Source organism: Lissotriton vulgaris, chromosome 3_1 (assembly GCF_964263255.1).
Source record: "Lissotriton vulgaris chromosome 3_1, aLisVul1.2, whole genome shotgun sequence".
NCBI classification, from domain to species: Eukaryota; Metazoa; Chordata; class Amphibia; order Caudata; family Salamandridae; genus Lissotriton; species Lissotriton vulgaris.
In genome coordinates, this window is record NC_141689.1 from 1,352,352,908 (window position 1) to 1,352,374,089 (window position 21,182).

Consider the following 21,182-nt stretch of genomic DNA (forward strand, 5'->3'; position numbering starts at 1 on the left):
AAACGGAAATCCTAACTCCACTGTACCAACAATTGCCAGAAGGCTACTTTTTGTTTGCAACATGATCTAGCCATGTCCACCCTGGAGACATGATAAAGAGATGTTAGCCAACCAGCATGTGTTGAGGCCGCTGAATCGACCCAGAACATACAAATTTGTCTCCTTGCTAAAAGAATAGCGTAAAAAAGGAAAGATCTTGCTTGACCAGGGATTTTGTCATCAATACCAAACATAATTAAAGGGATTGTAATGTTCAACGAGGTTTTAAGAATAGAATACAAGGAGACTTTCACTTCCTCCCAGAAGCTCGCTATAGCTGGACAGTCTTTGAACATGTGAACATCTGAAGCTTCTGGCAGGCCGCATTTATTGCATTTTTTATCCATCTGATACTTGGATAACTTTAGAGGAGACAGATAAGCTTGATGCAGCGTGAAAAGATGATTTTGCCTTAGCCAAGCTGGCTTCACTGTTTTATAAAGAAGATTAAACGAATCGATCCACAGCTGCTCACATTGGGTCTCGATCTCTCCACCCCATAGCTCAGCAGGAAGTTTAAAGTCCCCATCTATCTCCTCCAAAAGCATCCAATACCATGTTGAAATCTCCTTGCCACCCAATGGTTTTTTCACAAGCTGCTGTTCAAAGTTACTAATTTTGCCCAGGGGGTCCCTTCTTACACTGTGCTTGGGCCCAGCTATTCAGCTGCATATAAACCTTGAGAGGCTTAGCCCAACTTTCTCCAACAGCTTATCCCAGGAAATCATAGGAACCCCTGACAACAAATCTCCCCAGATCACTATCCCGGCATCCCTAAGAGGTTTCGCCAAGCTATCCTTAAGACATGATTGATGTGCCTGGTGAATCCAACATAGGTGCCTGATTTGAAAAGTAGCTTATCCCTATTTTTTTTTAATTATTGACCAACTCTTGCCCAGAGATTGTAAGCATTTTAATTTCACCTTCTTAAAAAATATTTGGTCTCCAAACTTGAAGAGAAAGCCGTCTGCTGGTAGATCGGCTCCCTCTAGCATAGCCCGGAACATAACCCCGCGGGATGGATCTATAGGTGTTTTTAGGAGCATTCTAGAGAATGAGAGTTGGAAGGGCCATGCGTAATACTACAGGTCAGGTAGAGCCAACACTCCCTTCTTCGCCTCAACTTCTTCCATGCCCCTCTTGTAGCCTTTTAGTTCCATATAAATGAATTTATCTTGCGCTGGCATTTGTCTAAACTTTTTGTATTAGCCGACATGGGAGAAATAGAGACCGGCGGAACGACCTCCTGTCCTCCCTTAATACTAGAACCCGGCAATTTTACGAGTGGAACCAACATTGCTTCTGTGTCGAGCTGATTCAAGGAGATGTTACTATGGATATTCAATATTTGTGGCAGCACCTTGAAAAATGACCGTAAAGACGGAGTAATGCGTGTAGCACTATTCTCCCTGTGCCCTTTCTTTGCACCTACTGTTAAAGGAACTTTCGCTGCTGCTTCTACCTTCTTCCTTTTCCTGAGTTAAATAAGATGCTTGGCTTAGCTTGTGCTTCTTAAACCACTCTAGGTCTCCCTCCGGGCCAACCTCAGCCTCTACAGCACCAGCAGAACTAGAAATGGACTGCCGGCTGTTTTTGCCTTTCCCCCGCTTGGATTTCTTGGTCATATGCTTCCTCCCATGTATCCTGTTCTCAGTCTGAGAATCAGACTGACAGACACCCCCTTTCTGCTCGCAAATCACCACTCTGTCCCTATCGGCCCCCTCACTCTCACCGCATCTGCTGGCTGATTTTCTCTCCAAGCCTCTTGCGCTCAATTCACTGCCTTCGCCGCCTTCAAACACCTCCAGTATCGAAGAGACCTCGGTTAGCTCAGAAGGGAAAAGTGAGCGGGGAGCTTCGGCTAACGTTCCACCGCTTATGCTGCCGCCGCCAACTACCCCCCGGAGGAGGCTGCGGGCCGCCGCGCTGCGGCCGCGCCTCAACTCCATGGCTGCTAGTCTCCAACGTAGCACATGGGTGCGGAGCAGTTGCTGTCCCACTTCATCACCGAAGCACATTTCGTATAAAGGTGGGGAGACACCGTTTTACACCTTTTCCGGGGGCTTGTAAATTGAAATTCAGCTCGATACCGACCAAAGCTTCATTGTCCTCGCTGCATGGGGGTGAGGGAGAAGGAGCTCCTGTGAGGACGAGAGCTACCGCCTAACTCGCAGGCGCTATGTTTTCCCCCATGGCTGTATGTAAATGTTAAGATGTGGTTATACTGTTTGGGTTCATCATGGTTTTCTACTTTGGTCTGTTGATAAGCACCTGAAATTAGGTTACCATCCAGTACACTCACTTATATTACCATTTCCAGTTTACAGAAAAGTATCATGCTAAGTTTACCAATATATCAACACTTTATTATTCTCCAAAGATACTATGAAAACAAAGCAAATTAAATGTTTTTTTTCAGGAACAGAAAGAAGCTCTATTTAATAACCTCCCAGTAGAACACAGAATTTGTGTATTTTGGAGTTTTCTTCATGTACTTAGAGAATGCGAAGCATTCAATATTAGAACTGGTTGAAGCCAGATGTTCAAGAACAAAAGTTTAAGCAGCCGCATCATTTCCTCCAAAAAATAAATCCGAAGTCACCTGGAGGAGAAGTGAGAGCTGGCGTGGGCATCAGGAGCAAGATTTTTTGCAGGAGTGAGACAATATGGATTCCAGATAATAAATGTTAATGGCTGTGCTGCCCCAAGCACTCAAGCTCCTCTCTAAAGAAATTGTGACCACCTCCAATAGCTACAAGAGACATTTTCATGTCACCCTACATTGTCCGCAGAGCATCCGAAGGAAAAGGACTGGCATACATAACAGATAAATTCAAGCAATGCAAACAAAATAGAACACTGCTGTCCCGGTTTGCACCACAGATCATTGTACCACCTTACTTTAAGGATTTCATAGGAGGCACTGCTTTCTTGGTACAAGCCAACAAGCTCTGGAAACCTTTCCAGTAAAGATTTAGTTAATTTAGGAGCATAAGCAGAATAGAGTGGGAAACATGGCTATTTCCACATGAACTGCATAATCCCACAATCCTGGGCTAGAACTCTGAATAATAAGCACACTTTCAGGTACAGTAATGTAACAGCGCACTACTTTCAATATCCAGATAAGTTATGAAGGGGTGGCCTATATCGAAGTATGTGGTATATAGTAATATAAATTGATAGAACCCTCCTACCCCTCACTAACACCATAAAACTCAGCAATAGAGTAGACAATTGTACTTTGTACAAGCACTATAATAAATGACAATCGTATACTCACGTGAGACAAAACTACTATGGGTAATGTCGGTTACCCAGTACTTTACCAGTTCACATCAATAAACCACCCACCACCAATTTAAAATGCACGGAATAGGGGAGGGGAGGAATGGCCAAGCAGTTCAGCATGGCGATCACGCTTTAGGCATGCTCCGCAAGCCCACAAAAATATCCTACACTATCCTACCGGATACTGACCTCCTTCCCTGATCAGGTCCCTGGTTCCACTGTCAGAATATAGTTGGGATGTACCACCAAGCCCAGATCAACGGACCCGCTCTGTGGTGCCTGCTGGGTCGAGGAGGCTGCTACGCTGATGTAGCCACACATCCTGTGGCCTGGCCGGGACACCATGATCAGATGGTGGCTGGCCGCCGCATGAGAGCTTGCTCCAATGGATCTGATCACCGCTGGGCGGTGGACCAGACAGGATACTCCAGGGGCACCGGGATTTTATCAGTTCCAGAGCCCACAGTTGGAGGCAGGTCTCAGGTCACCTGGGGCAGGGTCTGCGACAGAGGCGGTGGCTCGTCTGGCCAGGGGCTCAGGCCGCGCAAATCGGTCCAGTAGGGACGGCTGCCGAAGGAGTGAGACAAGGTGCGTCTCGTCCCAGGCTGGCCCTTGCTGGACAGCGAAGAGATTGCTGCACTACATGGTCGTGGACCGTCTGAGGGTGAGCCGAACCGCATTGCCTGCTGTTCCTAGGCAGAGCATATCGTGACCCTGGGCCCCCGGACCTTCTACTCAAACCCATCGGCGAGACTGACATCTGGGAGGCGACGCAGAAGTTAAGGTGCCAGCTAAAGGGGTAGAGGTTTCTTTACCGACCACGGAGACGGCCAGGCCAGGTCTTGGTGTGGCTTGTGGCGGGAGCGGCCCCCCCCCACCTGCCACTGTAAAGTGACGCAGAATGACTAATGTCTCTGCCTGGCATTCAAGTGCCCCTCTCTCCTGTGAAATGAGGAAATTATCTTAAACCCTTATCTTCATCTTCCATTGGCCGCATTACAGCCACCGCTCCTACGGGGGAAGATTAGGCAACTCCAGGATCCACTGTAGTCCGTGCCCCGGCCGACGCAGTCAGTACAGCCAGGCCTGTCTGGAGGGAAGATAGGTCCCAGGGTGGCCCATAGATCGGCTACAAGGATCGCTTGCCTGCGACCATGACTAAGGACAAAACCACAGGCAGTGCTGCCTGGCCAAGCACAATTGACAGATTTACAGGAGGCAAGGCCCCAGTGCGACGCAGGAAAAGCGCTAGCACACGAATGGATAACGCCACGTTATTGGCTGCAATCATACAATCAAGAGACATGTTGGAGGCTAAAATTGGAGCTGTGGGCTCAGAAGTGACATTACTGCACCAGGACTTTCGAGGGGCGGTGGAACACCTCACGGAGGCAGAATCCAGGGTCTCAAGCGTTGAAGACACAGTCACTATGCTCCAGGCTAGGGTATCCACCCTTGAGAAAGACATCCAGGGCCTGGCAACACAGGTGGAAGAGACCGAGGGAAGTGCCAATAGAAACAATCTCCACTTCATGTGCTTTCTTGAAAATTGCTAGGGGAATGACAGATAAATTCCTGACTGACTAGCTTACCCCGTCGATCCTGGCGGGCTCTTTAGCCTCATGTTTCATTACAGAGTGAGCCCAAAGGACCCACTTCAGCTACCACCCCAGGGGCTAAACCAGGACCAGTCATTGCTAGGATTTTAAACAATCATGATTGCGACATCATCTTGACACAAGCCAAAGGTAAGCTATTAGTTGACTCACATCAGATCCTGATCTGCCCTAACTATATTTAGATGATGCAGCAGCAATGCCATTCATTCCAGGCAGGTAAGGCTCGACTTCATAATTTGAAAATCTCATACATGCTCCTGATTTGGCCCCAGTTGTTCATAGTATAAGATTCCCGTGCCCTGGTTTATGACGATATTTTCACTTGGACGGATGGAATAAGACATTTGAAGTCATATACTCCACCAGGTGGAGACTCCGATTCTTCTTTAGGAGAACCTCCCAGATTTCAAAATATTCAAAAAGATAAACGCCGATACAGATCGATATCGCGCTCAAGGCCCCGCAATGGGGAGGAGGCAGAGGCTTTGGAGGTTGTGACCTCTAGCCCCTGCAAATTATTGCCTCGGACAGTTATATGTAAAAACCTCAGGTTTCTTCTGGTCTCCTAAAGGATGTAGTATCTTGGTGTTTCTTGGGGTCTGCATAGATAGGGGGATAACGACAAGACCCTGTCTGTTGACCTTAGGACAACGGCATGTTTAGATATCCACTGGAAGGCTTCTCTGTGGACTCCCCGTTGGGGTTGGCATGATATACCGGCCACGACAGTTACTTCAACTGTTCTTGAGTACAGGGGTGGGAGGTTGGTTGGGAGTTCGAGTTATTACATATTGCTGCACAGTCTGTTTTGTCCTTGGGGGACGTCCCAATACCGTGGCGAGAATTAATTGATGCCCCCGGGGTCAGATGTCAGCCCAGGCTGATGAACCCTCCACAGGCCAGCTACAAATTGTGAGCTGGAACTTTTTGTCCTTGGGGGACGTCCCAATACCTTGGCGAGAATTAATTGATGCCCCCGGGGTCAGATGTCAGCCCAGGCTGATGAACCCTCCACAGGCCAGCTACAAATTGTGAGCTGGAACGTTAGAGGCATGCACGACAAAATTAAACGAGGTGCGATACTCCAACAGGCAAAACACATTCAGGCAGATATTTTGCTACTGCAAGAAAGGCATCTCAAGGGCAACAAAACTCCCTGCTTGGCCCGCTTTTGGTACACAAACACCTGCAATGCTGGGTTCACAGGGAATTTTGATACATCACAAAATTCTGTTCACAATTGTCCAATCCAGGGCGGATACACAGGGAAGAAATGTTCTGGTACATGGAACCATTTCTGTGGAACCTGTGGTGACAGGCAGCGTTTATGACCCTCCTCCTCTTAGTCAAGCCTTTAGTAACCGCCCAGTTGAGATTAGGGGGCTAATGCCGGAGGAGGTTACGATCATGGGCAGCCATTGGAACGATATGCTTTGCTAGACCAGAGATAGAGGGCGAACGTCTGGGGTCGCGGAGGACACACATGTGGGTCCTGACTGAAATCCCTGGTAGATCTGGTGGGCTGGGAGGATACATGGAAGATTCACCATCCACGAGATGCAGGCTACGCATACTACTCCCCAGTCCATGAATAGTTCTCTAGGATTTCCTACATTTTCAGCCCACGCAGATACATACATAGAGCATCAAAAGCTAAATAATGCCACTCGGGCTGTTGGACCACTCCCAGATAGCCATGCAGCTTTTAATTGGTCCAAGCTGAGCCCCTTTTCGGTGGAGGCTTTCCCCATGGAACTTGCAGGATAACTCGTATAGGACCCACATTCATAAGGCCCTGGCTGAATACTTTGCTTTCACTGTTGAGTCAGTTTCCTCTTCAGAAGTGTTATGGGAGGCGATTTAACTTACCATACAAGGAGTGGACATCAGCTACTGCATAACAGAGCAAAAGGTCTGAAACACAACCTCCTACGCTTGGAGGTTTGCACCAAGCCATTAGAAAGTAAGGGGTGGGAGGCTGGTGCGCACATGACATGACAACAACTCTGTTTTGCTAAGCAGCAATATCAAGGGGAATTGCTAAAGGAGGTGTGGTGAGTGGCTGGCCTCCCAGAGTAGAATCTCTCATAGCAGGACAAGTCAGGAAAACTCATATATAGACTTTGCCATCAGGCCGCAAAGCAGTCAAATCCCAGTGAACTGTGACACTAATGGAACAGTGCTCAGGGATCCAACAGCAATAGCAAGCAGCTTTGCCGATTTCTATGAGGCCCTATATGCACCGGAGGTTATTAGTGCCCCGATAATCAAGAGGTTATTTTAAGACATAACTCCAAAGGCTTTGTGGATGGAAGTGTGGAAGTCCCTGGAGGACCCCCCTTACCCTGGAAGAATTGAAGGCAGCACTGTTGGAGCTGCGGTCAGGCAAGGCACATGGCCCTAAAGGGTACTGTGCAAATTCTATAAGGTATATATGTCGCAATTAGATCCATATTATCTAAACGTCATCCAGGAGACGGTCCAGTCGGCTCGTATGCCCCCAGATTGAAGGCATGCGGAAACTTGTCTTCTTGAAACCAGACCGACGCCCCCAGCGCCCGAACATCATACCTCCTATCGCCCGATTTCACTTTTAAATAAAAAGGCGAAATTACTGGCGAAAATCCTGGCAAATAGATTAAGGCCCTGTATGTCAGATCTGGTTCATCTAGATCAGGCCAGTTTTATGCCCCATCAGGCGCCCCGACATAATATCAGGAGGGCCTACAAGGCCTTAGCTGCAGTTGATTGCCTAGGCAAGCAGGTCGCCCTGTAGCTAGCGGGCATGGACAAGGCGTTCGACTGTTATTTGGACATTTCTTTTCACACTCCTGAAACAACAACTTCGGTCTGCGCTTTCAGGCATTTATTTGACTACTCTACACAGATTTGACGGCTTCCATGCGGGTGGCTAGCCGTAGTTCTACTCCCTTCCCAATTAAATGCAGCATTAGGCAGGGCTGTCCTCTATCTCCCTTGTTATTCGCCGTAGCCATTGAGCCCTGGGCTGTTTGGGTCCGTAGAGAAGTCCTGGTCTGAGGCTTCAAATGGACAGCGGAAACCTCATATCGTATTACCTTATAGGCAGACATTTCGTTCTTTCGCACAGATCTGCATAAATCGGGCCCCAGAATTTTGCAGATTATGCAAATGTTTGGAGAAAAGTCGGGCCCCTACATGAACGTTCATAAATCAGCTAAATCGCCACTGCGGGGGACGCTCAGGCACGGCCGATAGGCTGCAGATCTGTCATAGGCCATGGAAGGAATGCAATATCTGGGGGTCTTTCTGTCAGATAACCAAAAGTTATCAAAGGATCGTAATCTAGGTATTGTGACAGAGGGTGAAAACAGAAATTAGATCATGGTCAGGTATGCCACTGTCTCTCTATGGGAGGTCCGCTATATTTAAAATCGTCTCTCTCCCATGATTGCTTTACCACCAACAGAATCATTCCTATTCAATTCCGCGAGGAGTGAAAAACCCAGAAGATCAATCGCAATCGGTGACGATGGTGATTGCTGCGATACAGTCAAAGAACCAAGCCCGCAAGTGCTCTGCGCTCTAGCCAAGGGCATCAACACTTTTTCCAGCACGGGGTCCTCTTCCTCCGGTAGTATATACCTCTTGGAAAGGTCAGGTCGTTGTGGTTCTTGCGATAAATCAGGGTCCGGACTCGGGCGCCCAGTTTCGATGATACCAGCGATCCTTTTGTCAACAATGGCTTCACGGAGGAGGAGCCAAGATGGCGACCTGATCGGACGCGCAGCCCTCGGCTCCGCCAGCCCCGGAATCCCGCACCATAATCCTGCTAGCTTTGCTCACCTATTTTCGTCCTAGAAGGTGCGGGACACGGCGCTGCTGTCACCGGTGATCCGCCGGCCTCTCCACTCGCCCGGGATCACCAGCTACGGAACGATTCGCCCCGGCCCGGGAACCAGCTCGCGCTACAACGCGCCCAGACCCCGCATACGCTGCACAGCCGATCCGCTGTGGGGGTGGCGCGATTGGACGGCGCTTCCTCGCAGGAGCGCACCCTTGGCGCTGCCTGCCGCTGGTGACCGCTGTCCACGCTTCCTGCAGTGCGGTGGCAGGGAGAAGAAGTGTTACCCGGCGAGTCCTTTGTTCCCGGCCGCCATGTTTTGGCGCTGCTCTCCTCGTCCCACTGGTCGCTAACTGCAATCCCCACCAGGCACTGCTTGCCTCATTGCTTGGCTATGGACCCACAGGCACTGCTCCAACTCGGGCGGACTGCTGCACGCCCGGGGACTGATCCGGCAACAACATCGCGCCCCGTGATTTTCCCCGTTCCCCACCCCACAGCGTCTCGTTGGGGAGAAGACAAGATGGCGACTCCGGTGGCTCGCCATGATGCGGACCTCTACTTAGTCACCCCACGGCATAGCGAGCGTATTGATCCTGAAGGGGCCGTGGCAGGCTCCCCCATGGGTGTGCGGGAACGGGGACACTTCTGCCTGACTTCACTCTTGGAGATGTGCTGGCAGCCCTGGGTGAGTTGGCATCAGCGATGAAGACCACATACACCGAGTTGGGGGTGCGGCTCGATGCTTGCGCCCGAGCCTTCGGCCAGGAGCAGGGGTCTTGTCCTCCACAGAGCTCCAGGCGGGAGCTGCCACAGCCTGCTGCCGCGGCATTTCCTCGGAGGGATACAGTGGATGCTACAGTTGCTACACCTGTGGAGAGTAGCGGATTGTTGCCAATTTACAGCTCGGTCGTCGCTACAGAGTTTCCCCCTAGCTCCGAGCTCAACTGTGTGCTACAGTCTGCGATGGGGGACAGTCGGCTACCGGTGGATTGCCCTCCTGGTTTTTCAACTACACTCTTGTCGCGAGTTTGGTTTGCTTTGATTTCTGACTCTGGTGGCCTGGACATGCTAGAGGGGATTGATACCGAGGGACAACAGTATCCTGGGAGCGGACGCCATTTCTCCTTTGTCTACGCATCGCCCCCCTCCTTAGAGCGGCCATTTCCTAACGTCTTCCTGGACCGCACTGGACTACCATGTAAGAGGGGTGAGGGGCCGTGTCCCAGAACGGGCCAGGACTAGGAGACTTTCTATGGTTTGATAGCCGGGCGGATGGGGGGGGAGGCGCGGTGGTTCTTGACCTAGGCCTGATATTTACGGACTGTCCATTGATTCGCCCTGACTGATTTACTGTTTGTTGCATTGTTTGATACTGTTGTGGGGGCGGGAACTGTTTCTTAGGCTGGCGGAGTCTGTATGTATATATGATTGGTCCTCCTCCCGGTTTTCACTCTTGTGGGAGTTCGGGGATGGTTTACTGTTCCTACTCTCCAAGTCACAGGGTTATTTTTCTTTTTATTTTTCCCTTTGCTTTCTCTTCTTCCTTTCTCTACTCTCGCTATATTTCGGGTTTCTTGGGGCGACAGACACTCTGCTAGGGGGGGGGGGCAGGCCATAGCCTCTGCATGTGTGTAGGGTGGGGGGTTACTTATTGGTTTGAGGAGTTTTTTTCTATGGTGCCTTTTTTTGCTCTTCTATGATTTTTCCTTTTTCCTTGGTCGGTGTTAGGCATACTGGGGGATGGGTGGCGGCGCACATGTTTAGGGGTCGTTGACACAGCTTTCTGGTGGCGTGACTCGTTTGTGACCCTCCTCTGGTCGGGACTTGCATGTGGTGAATCGAACTGTTTGGTGCTGCTGTTCCTTGTCAAGTCCCACCTACACGGACCTGTTTTTTATCTTCTACTAGCTTATGTGCGGAGTATTGTGTTCTGATCTAAATAGTTGCTTAAAAAGTTCAAAATTAACCTGCATTGTTCCTGCGCCTGGGTACTGTGGTGTTTCCTGCTCTGTATTTTACGTTACACTTGCTGCTCGACTGCATTACCCTGTCACCGTATTGCATGCACTAGTGCTTCATGTGAGTTCGTGGCCGGCCGGACGGTTGTAGGCCCGTATTTGTACTGACTTTGTGCACAATAAAGGTTTTCAAAAATAAAAAAAAATAAAAAACAATGGCTTCACGATGTGAATGAAGTGCCCCGATGGCGGCCAATACGGTCCTCAATGATGGTTCACAGTTCGACCGACCCATCTCCGCTCTGTCGATTTCAATTATAGGCGTGTTTCCCGGAGCGCTCGGTTTCTCCGGGGGAATAAGCAAGAGCGGAGAGGACGGCATCGGAGGGTGCATCATCGGACAAACAGCCTCAGTGTGTGTCCCGCTACCGCAAGCAAGGGCCCCAACCCAGCAGATCCTGGGGGCGGCAACCGGGCACCGGGACGGGGACTCCCCACCCCACAGAGCCACAGACGAAACTTAAGACCACTCCTTCGATATCAAACAGGCCAAGCGACCGCCATCAGAATCGGGCCAGGATAACCTTCACTGCGAGAGACCGGACTCTGTCTGAGTCCCACGGCCGATGTTGTTCCACAGGAACCCGGCTGGGCCAGTTCTCGAGGCCCCGGCTCACACGCTGGGCTAGGCCGAGATCAAAAACACGACACAACTTCATCAAACAGGACGATAAAATTCCCGGGATTGTACCATCATACTCAGCAACGGTTCATCCACACGGAGGTCGGGTGTACGATCAGGATATATGACAGGATTATCTGGCTGAAGACGGAGGTCGGCGGAGCCGGGAGCCTATGCGGCCATCTTGGTTGCTAGCATAGCTCCTCCCCCGATTTGTTTCTTTTAATGTCGACTGCGTTTCGACCCTTCCATAAATACAGGGTCTCTTCAGGACCTAATGATATAGGGACGTCCGCAAATTAGAAAGAAGAGTGGTGTAAGCTATAGTCCAGTGGGATCACTATTAGTAAATAAACGATTGAATGGCCAAAATGAAGGAGATGTACCTGGAACAAAAGGTAAATCGTATGCGCAGCCACGTGAATGGAGTGAAAACACCGGTCAATTGCGGAAGGGATAAGGGTAAAGATACTCACACTGGACCCAGGAGTGAGGAAAGAAAAGGAGGTGTAAGAACTGTGCAAACTAGCGGTACTACTGGTACTCGTAATTGCAAGGAGTGCAGATGCGCACCTCAGTGTGAAGGAAGAGAGAGAGAGGAGGGCTGGCAATTGTGGATGAGGCAGGGCTGATGCTTGCGCCAGTGGTACAGCGAAGGATATGATATGAGCTATTGTCTATCGGTGTCATGATAGATAGGTGTATATGTGGCAGCATGTCATACATCGGGAGAGTAAGCCTTACCGGTGCTGGGTCTTCAATGCTTGGCAATTGTGCAGAGACGATGCATTAAATCCGGGAACAGGTTGTGTTCCGCCTCTTGTATTCTGCAATAATTTGCAAAAAAGCAATGTTGGTATGGGCTGTCATCGATACATAAATATGTAGAATCTAAGTATATTACTCAATACTACTGGTAAAGGACGTTGCGGAGTGTGAGCCTTCCCATTATGTCTCTTTACTTGCTCGTCTAATTGTGCAAACACAGTACCTATAGGAGCATTGAACTTCATCGGTATTGATTATGTATAGTTGAGTCATTTTGTATAAACACATATGTATTGCCGCAAATTTCATTTGTTAAAACGGTATAATCACTTTTGATACTGATGGCAAATATCACAAGACCTGCAGATTGGAATAACTCTGTCATAATTTCATATCACCGTAAATGTCTGTATATGTAAACATATGACTTCTTACTTATTTTGTACTCCAAAACTTATATTTATGAAATTCTTATTTTTTGTTCTTCAAAATATAAATGTATAATATTCCTGTAAACATTGCACACAGCGTTCAGCAGTTTTGTGCCACCTCTCCTTTCAGCATCTTTTCATTGAAAACCCGGTCTTTCTACCCTTTCTTCTTCTTCTTTCCCGCCGGTCCATCATCACGAACGGCAATCAACACTGATGCCTTCCGTGACGACCGGTTCGCACTGACTCATTCTGTATATATTTCCGCCACCCACATTTACCCGCTGTCATCGTACCCTTGCAGTCGCAGAAGGAGAGACACGTAGCGGCTGCACGCGTCGCTCTACTGATTAATTCAGATGGTAAGACTCTCTGCCACGAGACAACCCTCGATCTCGGAACCCTCGGTTTATTTAATGAACGTCCAAGCATGGGGCCTACTATCTCCCTGTTTATTTTTCACATGGATTGCGCATAGTATGACGGCTTATTTTTGCCCTCTTAAACGTATTAACCTCTTGGATGCTAATGACAAGGGTAACTCGTCATGCCCCTCCCATTCATTTCAATGGAAATCTCATTATATAGCCTAAGTGCCCTTAGCAGCCAAGTGGTTAACAATGACACCGCCAGACACGCTGTGTGTCTTCTGAATGCGCTGATAATGTCTGCACATATTTAAGACTGTAACAGGCAAGCCTGGCACTCGCACTGCAATTATTCCCACTAAGTGCACCGTCCGTTACCAGTAGTATTGAGTAATATACTTAGATTCTACATATTTATGTATCGATGACAGCCCATACCAACACTGCTTTTTGCAAATTATTGCAGAATACCAAGAGGCGGAACACACCCTGTTCCCGGATTTAATGCATCATCTTGGCACAATTGCCAAGCATTGAAGACCCAGCACGGGTAAGGCTTACTCTCCCAATGTATGACATGCTGCCACATATACACCTATCTATCATGACACTGATAGATAATAGCTCTTTTACAGATATCATCTCCTTCGCTGTACCACAGGCGCGAGCATCAGCCCTGCCTCATCCACCATTGCCAGCCCTCCTCTCTCCCTCTTCCCTCTTCCCTCAGACTGAGGTAAGCATCTGTATTCCTTGCAATTACGATTACCAGCAGTACCGCTAGTTTGCGGAGTTCTTACTCCTCCTTTTCTTTTCTCACTCCTGTAGTACCCAGCTGGGTCCAGTGTGAGTATCTTTACCCTTATACCTTCGGCACTTGACCGGTGTTTTCACTCGATTCACGTGGCTGCGCATACGATTTACCTTTTGTTCCAGGTACATCTCCTTCGTTTTGGCCATTCAATTGTTTATTTACTAATAGTGATCCCACTGGACTATAGCTTACACCACTCTTCTTTCTAATTTGCAGACGTCCCTATATCATTATGTCCTGAAAAGACCCTGTATTTATGGAAGGGTCGAAACGCCGTCGACAGTAAAAGAAACTAATTGTTACCCCAACACTGACTGTTGTTTACAGTGTTGTAGAAAATTATTGAAAGCGTAAAATGGTTGTTTCTTCAGAGTAATGGAAACCATACTATAACTGTCGCAAGATGTCCCTTCATTTTCCTTTTTTGGTTCCAATTTTGCACGGGGGACACTGAGCACTATTCTTTATGTATATTTGAAACTTATCTGAATATTTGTTATAAACTACAAATACGCAACTACAGTGAACTCAGCTACTTTTTGTCTGATATCCGCATAACCCATGTACTTTGCCATTGTGCATTCTTATTACCTGCATTACATATTATTGTCTCCACAAGAACCACTGTTTCTTGCTATATGATGTATGTTATCAAGCCTTGAAAAATCATAACAATGTTACTAGACCTGCAGGTCTAGTGACTTAAATAATCTACTCAACCCATTTGTAATGCTCTTGATCCATACACTAGTTTCCAATGATGTGAACGTGGGCAACTATTTTAATTAATTGACCCGCCATTTTCTTCATTATCACATAGGAGAGCACCTTCAAATGTGCAAGTTCAGCAAGTCTGCTGGACAAAAAACCTCTTGTTTGATTTAATAGACTAAACTTTTTTCCCATATATATTACAAGTCTAGCCAAAGGATACACATGACCCCTGACTTGCCTCTTAGTAATTAACAGCATTGTCATCAGGTCAGGCCAGGAATGTTTCTCAAATCATGTTTACAAACTATCACTTTTAATAAATACATAATTGAAGCATGAAGTGGTAGCACACTGTAATTTGTAATCTGCAGAATTAAACACTGAAATGGCCACAAATGTTCCCACTGACATGCGGTATTACAGATAAAACTATATGGTGCTATATAGCTATCTGTATAGTGCCCAGTGGGCCTCATTAACACAGTGTAGCAGTGTTTAATTAGGGAAATGTCAAAATCTGTCTCCTCACGCCGTATCACCAGGCTCCAGGCCACTACGGCGCAACCCCTGCCTAGTCTAACGGCCATTGATAAAATGCTCCAGAAGACCATCGGGGTCGTCGCTTTGAGGTTCCGTGATTCTGAACCCGTTCAATAAAGGTAGTCGTATCTAAACGATTTTGGCATCAGCGGACCGCAAATTACGAGTGCGGTATGTACGAGTGTTTTCATCATAATCGATCAATGGAAACACTACGTATTCAGGGATTTCGTTTGAAACTTCGGGTTCCATTTTGTGTACGGCAGCCATTTTGTGGTTGCCCTCACATAGGCCGATGACTACAGCCGAACGAGTCCTTGGGACACGTACACCTTTAGCTGACTTCTGAGTGACCTGAGTGACCTGAACAAACTGACTCCCTTGCCCGAGGCTGACCTCGTTGAGCCAGTTCCTTGTTAGGCAGCTGGTCAGATAGAGATCAAAGAGCAGGACATTGCTGAGTTTATGGTACATGCACACACCCTTCTATCTTACTTCTCATGTGTTTCTGTTCCTTCCTTTTTATGGCCTAATTATGATTTGGGTTGAGGTCCTTTTATTATGGGTTTGTCCGGCCTGTCCGAGCAGGAATGTTGGATTTTGCCTTGTCATTTCGGGTGGGCTGGAAAACTGAAAGTGGGTTTGTCGTTATGCAATACTTTTGAAATGTCACTGTTCGATTGGTCCGTTTGTAAATAAATGATGCTAGTCAGGAATGTGATTTTTGGCATAAAAGACGATGTCTCGCTCTACTAAATTGTGCAGCCTCTATCGAACCACCCGTGCTGTGCTTCGTAGACCTCTGTTCCTGGTTGCAGCCAGTAAATTTGGGCTTTGACGTCACCTAGAAGTGTCCTGTGTCTCTGTTTGCCAAGACAGGGGAACTCGATGACATCGGGCGTTTTCCATGGCGCCGCTGGGTTCTAAAAACACGGTTCTTCAGTTGGCGCCCAACGTAGGGCGACTTCAGCGGTACCGGTCCAAGCCTGAAGATCGTGAGGAGCAACGTGTGAAAATTCTGAAGGAAGGCCTGCCACTTCATCGACCCCTGTATGTCGTCGTGGTCCGAAAGTCTTTGCTGCGAGGTTCCCCGCTTTCCGACGGCTACGAAGGACTGCTGCCCTGACTGTCGCCCTGTCTTGGAGCCATTAGACGATTTGTAGTGTGAGACAATAGACGGGTCTTCTGGTGACGTCATCGATATTTCAGTTAAGTATGAGTAGAGCGTCTCCCAGTCCTTAGTTTTGTTTTGGGTATCCCCTTGGGATCTTTGATTTGGGACTTGCAAGCTCCAAAGCCGAGGGACTCGTGTATTCGTGAGGCTATCGTATTCGATATTCCCTTGAAGTTTGAAGCTAGACTAGAGAGCGAAGATGCCTGGTCTTAGCAGACTTGGAAAGATATTTTGTTGCGGTTGTAATAGGGATTCCCGATTGGAGGACTCGTGTCCGGTGCCTCCGATTGGAACTCCGACCTATGAGCTCTATTTAAAACATGGTGTGGGCCCTATCAAGTATAATGAAGTATGGATTAGATATACTAGGAAGGACGGTGTCCTAAAGTGGCCCCAACATGGTAGCTATGAAACTGAGATTTTAGATAATCTAGAAGTCAAACTGTTGAAGAAGAAAGTCCGACCGGCGATGTTTGACTCTTTCCCCCTTTGGCGAAAGGAAGTCAAACAGAAAGAAATTAAGTTAGCGAAGAGAAATACAAGAGAACGAGGTATTTCGATGGTGCAAGCTGCTATACAGTTTAGGGATAACGAAGAACAAGAGAGTGAACAGTTGCTTAGGCAACGTAAAAGGGCGATTGATAAATGTTATCCAGCTTTGCCACCTCAGCAACAAGATGCAAAGAAAGACTTTGAGAAAGATCCTTTAATGGCACATTTGTTGAGTTCGCCACCCCCTTATGTGCAGAGTGCTACAGCACCTCCGCCACCTTTAGTTGCGCAGCCTTCAGTTGCTTTGCCACCCGTGGTTCTACAACAGCCAGCTCCTCTTCAGTTGGCTCCTATTTCTTTGGCGCAGCCTTCTCAAGGGCAGCCGACTTTTCTGCCTCCTTCGTCTCCAACTCCTACGCGTGTGTTATCTACTCCTTCTACTACTGCTCCTATGCATACGTCTGCTCATCCTGTTTTTCCGCCTGTTCTGTTGTCACCTTCTCTTTCTGTTCGACAAAGAATGACCAATACTGTTACTGGTCTCTTTTCTCCGCTCTTTGGGTCATTGGGTATGACCCTTGTTTCAGAGCATAAACAATTGCGTAGCCAATTGCCTGGTCCCGATGAGCGGACAGTGTTGGATCATTTAGCGCGTAAATGGGTTACTTATCCTTTAAGGTATAATTTTGAGTCTGTTATGGATGTTTTCGGTCAATGGGAAGCACCAACAAAGCAGAGATATGTTTTTGGAACAATGCGTACTTTCCTTTGTGAAGAATGGGAAGATGGTGAATTGGGACAGTCTCCGCCTGAGTTGTTCCGTATACAGTCTGAGTTTGCGAAGGGAACTATAGTGGGTGTTGATGTTGAGAAAGCAGTTGCGACATTGTTGTCGTTTAGGAGTGAGTCACCTTCTAGGCCGTTGTTTGAGCCTGATCCTTCTGTTAGGAGAAAAGTGTGACAATATCCAATGAGAGAGGTTCCTCCGGTGTGGAAAGATGCAGTTCAGGGCGATGCCGTTGCGGGTATTGCAGCCGTACCGGCTCATTTTCAGCGTGTTTGGGTACATGTTCCATGGAAGCAAGTTGAAGTTCTGGCCCTTAAGCAGTCTTTGCCTGACCCACGTAAAAATCCTGCAGGGTACTAGAAGGAATTATCACAGACTGCAGATTCATGTATTATGAATCTAGCCGACAGACATGTTGTTTGGGAATGTTGTCCCACAGCCTATATGGGGAATGATTCGTCCTACGGATCATGCGCAAGAGTTAGGTGATACATGGGCTAACATTGGCGCTACGGATGCTAGACAAGTTGGTGGTGCTAAACCAGAGGCTTTAATTGCAGAACTCCCTGGTAGGATTGTTAATTACATGAAGACTTTAATGCCTGCCGTGAGTGTTAATTGGGACAAGTTGTCTGCATGTAAGCAGAAGAAAGACGAAAGTGTGTCAGACTTTTTCACTCGGTTCGAAGAGACGTTTGTCGACCATAGTGGTCAGGACATGAGTACGGAAGGTGGTCAACGGTTGTTCGTTGACAAGTTCGTGCATAATATGCTTCCCGAGTTGTGCAATAAGTTGAAGGATTCTGAGAGCGCTTGGGCTGTTTCTTCGTCAGCACAGATTTTGGCTACTGCACAGTACTTTGAGAATAGAGATAAAGATGGGAAAGATAGAGCCGACAAGAAGACTAAAGAACTAAAGACGAAGGTTCTTTTGCAGCAAGCGTATCCGCCCCGTAATATTCAGCGCGATTATCTGCAACCTCAGCAGTATCAGAGAAACTCGCAAAGGTTCGAGTCTTCTCAACAGCGTTTTCCTGTAGGCCCTAATCAGTGTGCATATTGCAAAGAAGAGGGTCATTTCAAGAATAGTTGTCCGGTTCTGTTACAGCGCACGAATGGTGCTTCTGGTGTGAGAGGTCGAGGTGTTCAGCAAGCTCCTAGAGGTAGAGGACGTGGTGTGTTTCCTCAGAATGCGCGTTCCTTGCCTCCACAGAATTCTATGAATAGCTTTGATCAGCAGAATGGTGCGTCTGGTAGGACTGCTCAGTACTATGCGGACGATTACTATGTCGAAGGTGAGAATATGGATGGTAATGATTGTTAGGACAGCCATAGACAAAGAGAGGGAGTTGTTTCAGTTCCAGTAGGTCAGAGTGGACCTTATGTTAAAGTGATTGTATCAGGTGTGTCGGAGCCTTTTCTGTTGGATACTGGTGCTGCGAAGAGTTCTATTATGCACTCTAAACTCCCTGGCGCACCTTTGTCTGGCTTAACGAACGTTTCTGTAGGTTTTTCTGGCGCCTCGGTTACTAAACCGATATCTAGTCCGTTGTCTATTTCTGTTGGACCTTGAGAATTCGAAGCACCCCTTATTCTGACGACAGGTTGTGGTGAGAACTTGTTGGGATTAGACTTGTTGAAAAGATTGTATGCGACGCTACATTGTTCTCCTTCAGGAGTACAGCTTACATTAGGTAAGAGAGAGTGATCTCTCTGATGTATTTATCTAAAGATAAACTTCCAGCTGAATTGTCTTCTCTCCCTGATTCTCTTTGGGCTACTAGTCCTAATGATGTGGGTCTTTTGGAGATCCCACCATATGTTGTGACGTTGAAAGCAAATGCTAAATAGCCACGTATTCCCCAATATCGGATTTCCAGTGATGGTGAAAGAGCACTTCTGGCGATCATCTATGATCTGATTGAGAAAGGTGTGATTGAAGAGACGAGAGGTAATGTGTGCAATAGTCCGGTTTTGCCTGTTCTGAAAAGAACGGATTCTTCACAGCCTCCTGTATATAGGTTCGTGATCGATCTCCGTGAGGTGAATAAGATTGTTGTTCCGCAATTTCCTGTTGTTCCAGATATCACTGCTTTACTGACTTTGATTCCGGCTTCAGCCACGTGGTTTTCGGTGATTGACTTTAAGAATGCTTTCTTCAGCATCCCGATTGCCGTGGAGAGTAGAGATATTTTTGGCTTCTCTTTAGGAGGCCGAAGTTTCCAGTTTAAGCGCGCTCCTCAAGGCTATTGCGAGAGTCCATCGATCTATAGTCAGGCTTTGAAAACACAGCTTGATTCGATTGTTTTACCTGATGGTGCTGCCCTTATTCAGTATGTTGACGATTTGCTAGTTGCTGCTGACAATGAAGAGATTTGTAAAGAGGCTACTTTGTCGTTGTTGCGGCATTTGTCTGATTTCCATCATAAGGTTTCTCTTCCGAAGTTGCAATATTGTCGACAAGAAATTACCTACTTAAGTCACCTCTTATCGAAGGAGGGAAGAAGATTGACCCCTGAAAGAATTCAAGCTATTGCGAAAATGAGTGTGCCTACGACACAGAGAGAAGTGCGTGCTTTTCTGGGTATTACATCATACTGTAGACAGTGGATCCCTAATTTTTCTTTGCTTGCGAAACCTTTGATAACTCTTACTGTTAAGGATACTCCAAATCGTATTCCTTGGACTGACGAATGTCAGAAGAGCTTTTCAGAATTGCGCGATGCGTTGTGTTCGGCTCCTGTGTTGGGTACTCCCGATTACAGTAAGCCTTTTACACTCTATGTCCACGAGAGAGCGGGATGTGCATTGTCAGTTTTGACAAAGCAGTTCGGCGATAAGCAACGTCCATGTGCTTATTTTTCGTCGACTTTGGATCCGGTAGTTAGAGCGTTGCCGAGTTGTTTGAGAGCTACAGAGGCAGCAGCTGTTTCTATTCGGCAGTCTGCTGGTTTGGTGATGGATAATACATTGATTGTGATGGTTCCACATGCAGTGGATACCTTGTTGAATCGCACCAAGACACAGCACTTAACTATTGCTCGGTTGTCAGGTTACGAATTGACACTCTTAGCGAGTCATGTGCATATAAAGAGATGCAACACGTTGAATCCAGCTACGTTGTTGCCGATTTCAGTTGAGACAGATGTTATTGAACAGCATGATTGCTTCCTTAGGACAGAGGAAGAAACGAAAGGGAGGATAGACCTTAGGGACACTCCTCTTCCAGAATGTGATGGTACCTTATGGGTTGATGGTTCGTGCTTTAAGCTTCCGAATGGTGATACGACTGCGGCATATGCTATTACGACTTTGCATACGATTGTTGAAGCTGCACGTATCCCACATAATTCAGCAAAAGCAGCAGAGTTGATTGCATTGACAAGAGCGTGTGTGTTGTCAAAAGGAAAACGAGTGACTGTGTACACCGATAGCCAGTACGCGTTCGGTGTGGCTAATAGTTTTGGACGTTTGTGGAAAGAGCGTGCGTTCCTGACTTCACATTGAACTAAGATTCAGCATGGTTAGTTGGTGAATGAACTGCTTGAGTCACTTACTTTGCCGTTGCAACGTGCGATCGTGAAATGCAGTGCGCATAAGAAAGTTACTGATGATGTTGGTCGTGGTAATGCGTTTGCAGACGAAGTTGCGAAAGAAACTGTGAGAGATGTGATGAGTC

The 21,182-nt window shown here is 47.5% G+C and overlaps 1 protein-coding gene across 3 annotated transcripts in view; it reads right to left on the reverse strand.

The window, feature by feature from the left end:
- Nucleotides 1–21,182, reverse strand: part of LOC147727877 (tyrosine-protein phosphatase non-receptor type 9-like) — a 1,887,882-nt gene that overhangs the window by 1,853,945 nt on the left and 12,755 nt on the right. Inside the window, exons 2-3 of one of the 3 annotated variants that reach the window (XM_086961825.1) lie at nucleotides 12,160–12,242; nucleotides 11,989–12,085 (exon numbers count right to left, since the gene is read on the reverse strand). The exons of 1 other annotated variant lie outside the window; for it this stretch is intronic. In XM_086961825.1, the coding sequence (XP_086817951.1) occupies nucleotides 11,989–12,085; nucleotides 12,160–12,242 (180 nt within the window). The remainder of the gene's footprint in view (nucleotides 1–11,988; nucleotides 12,086–12,159; nucleotides 12,243–21,182) is intronic. One more of the 3 variants, XM_086961827.1, reaches the window with a different exon arrangement.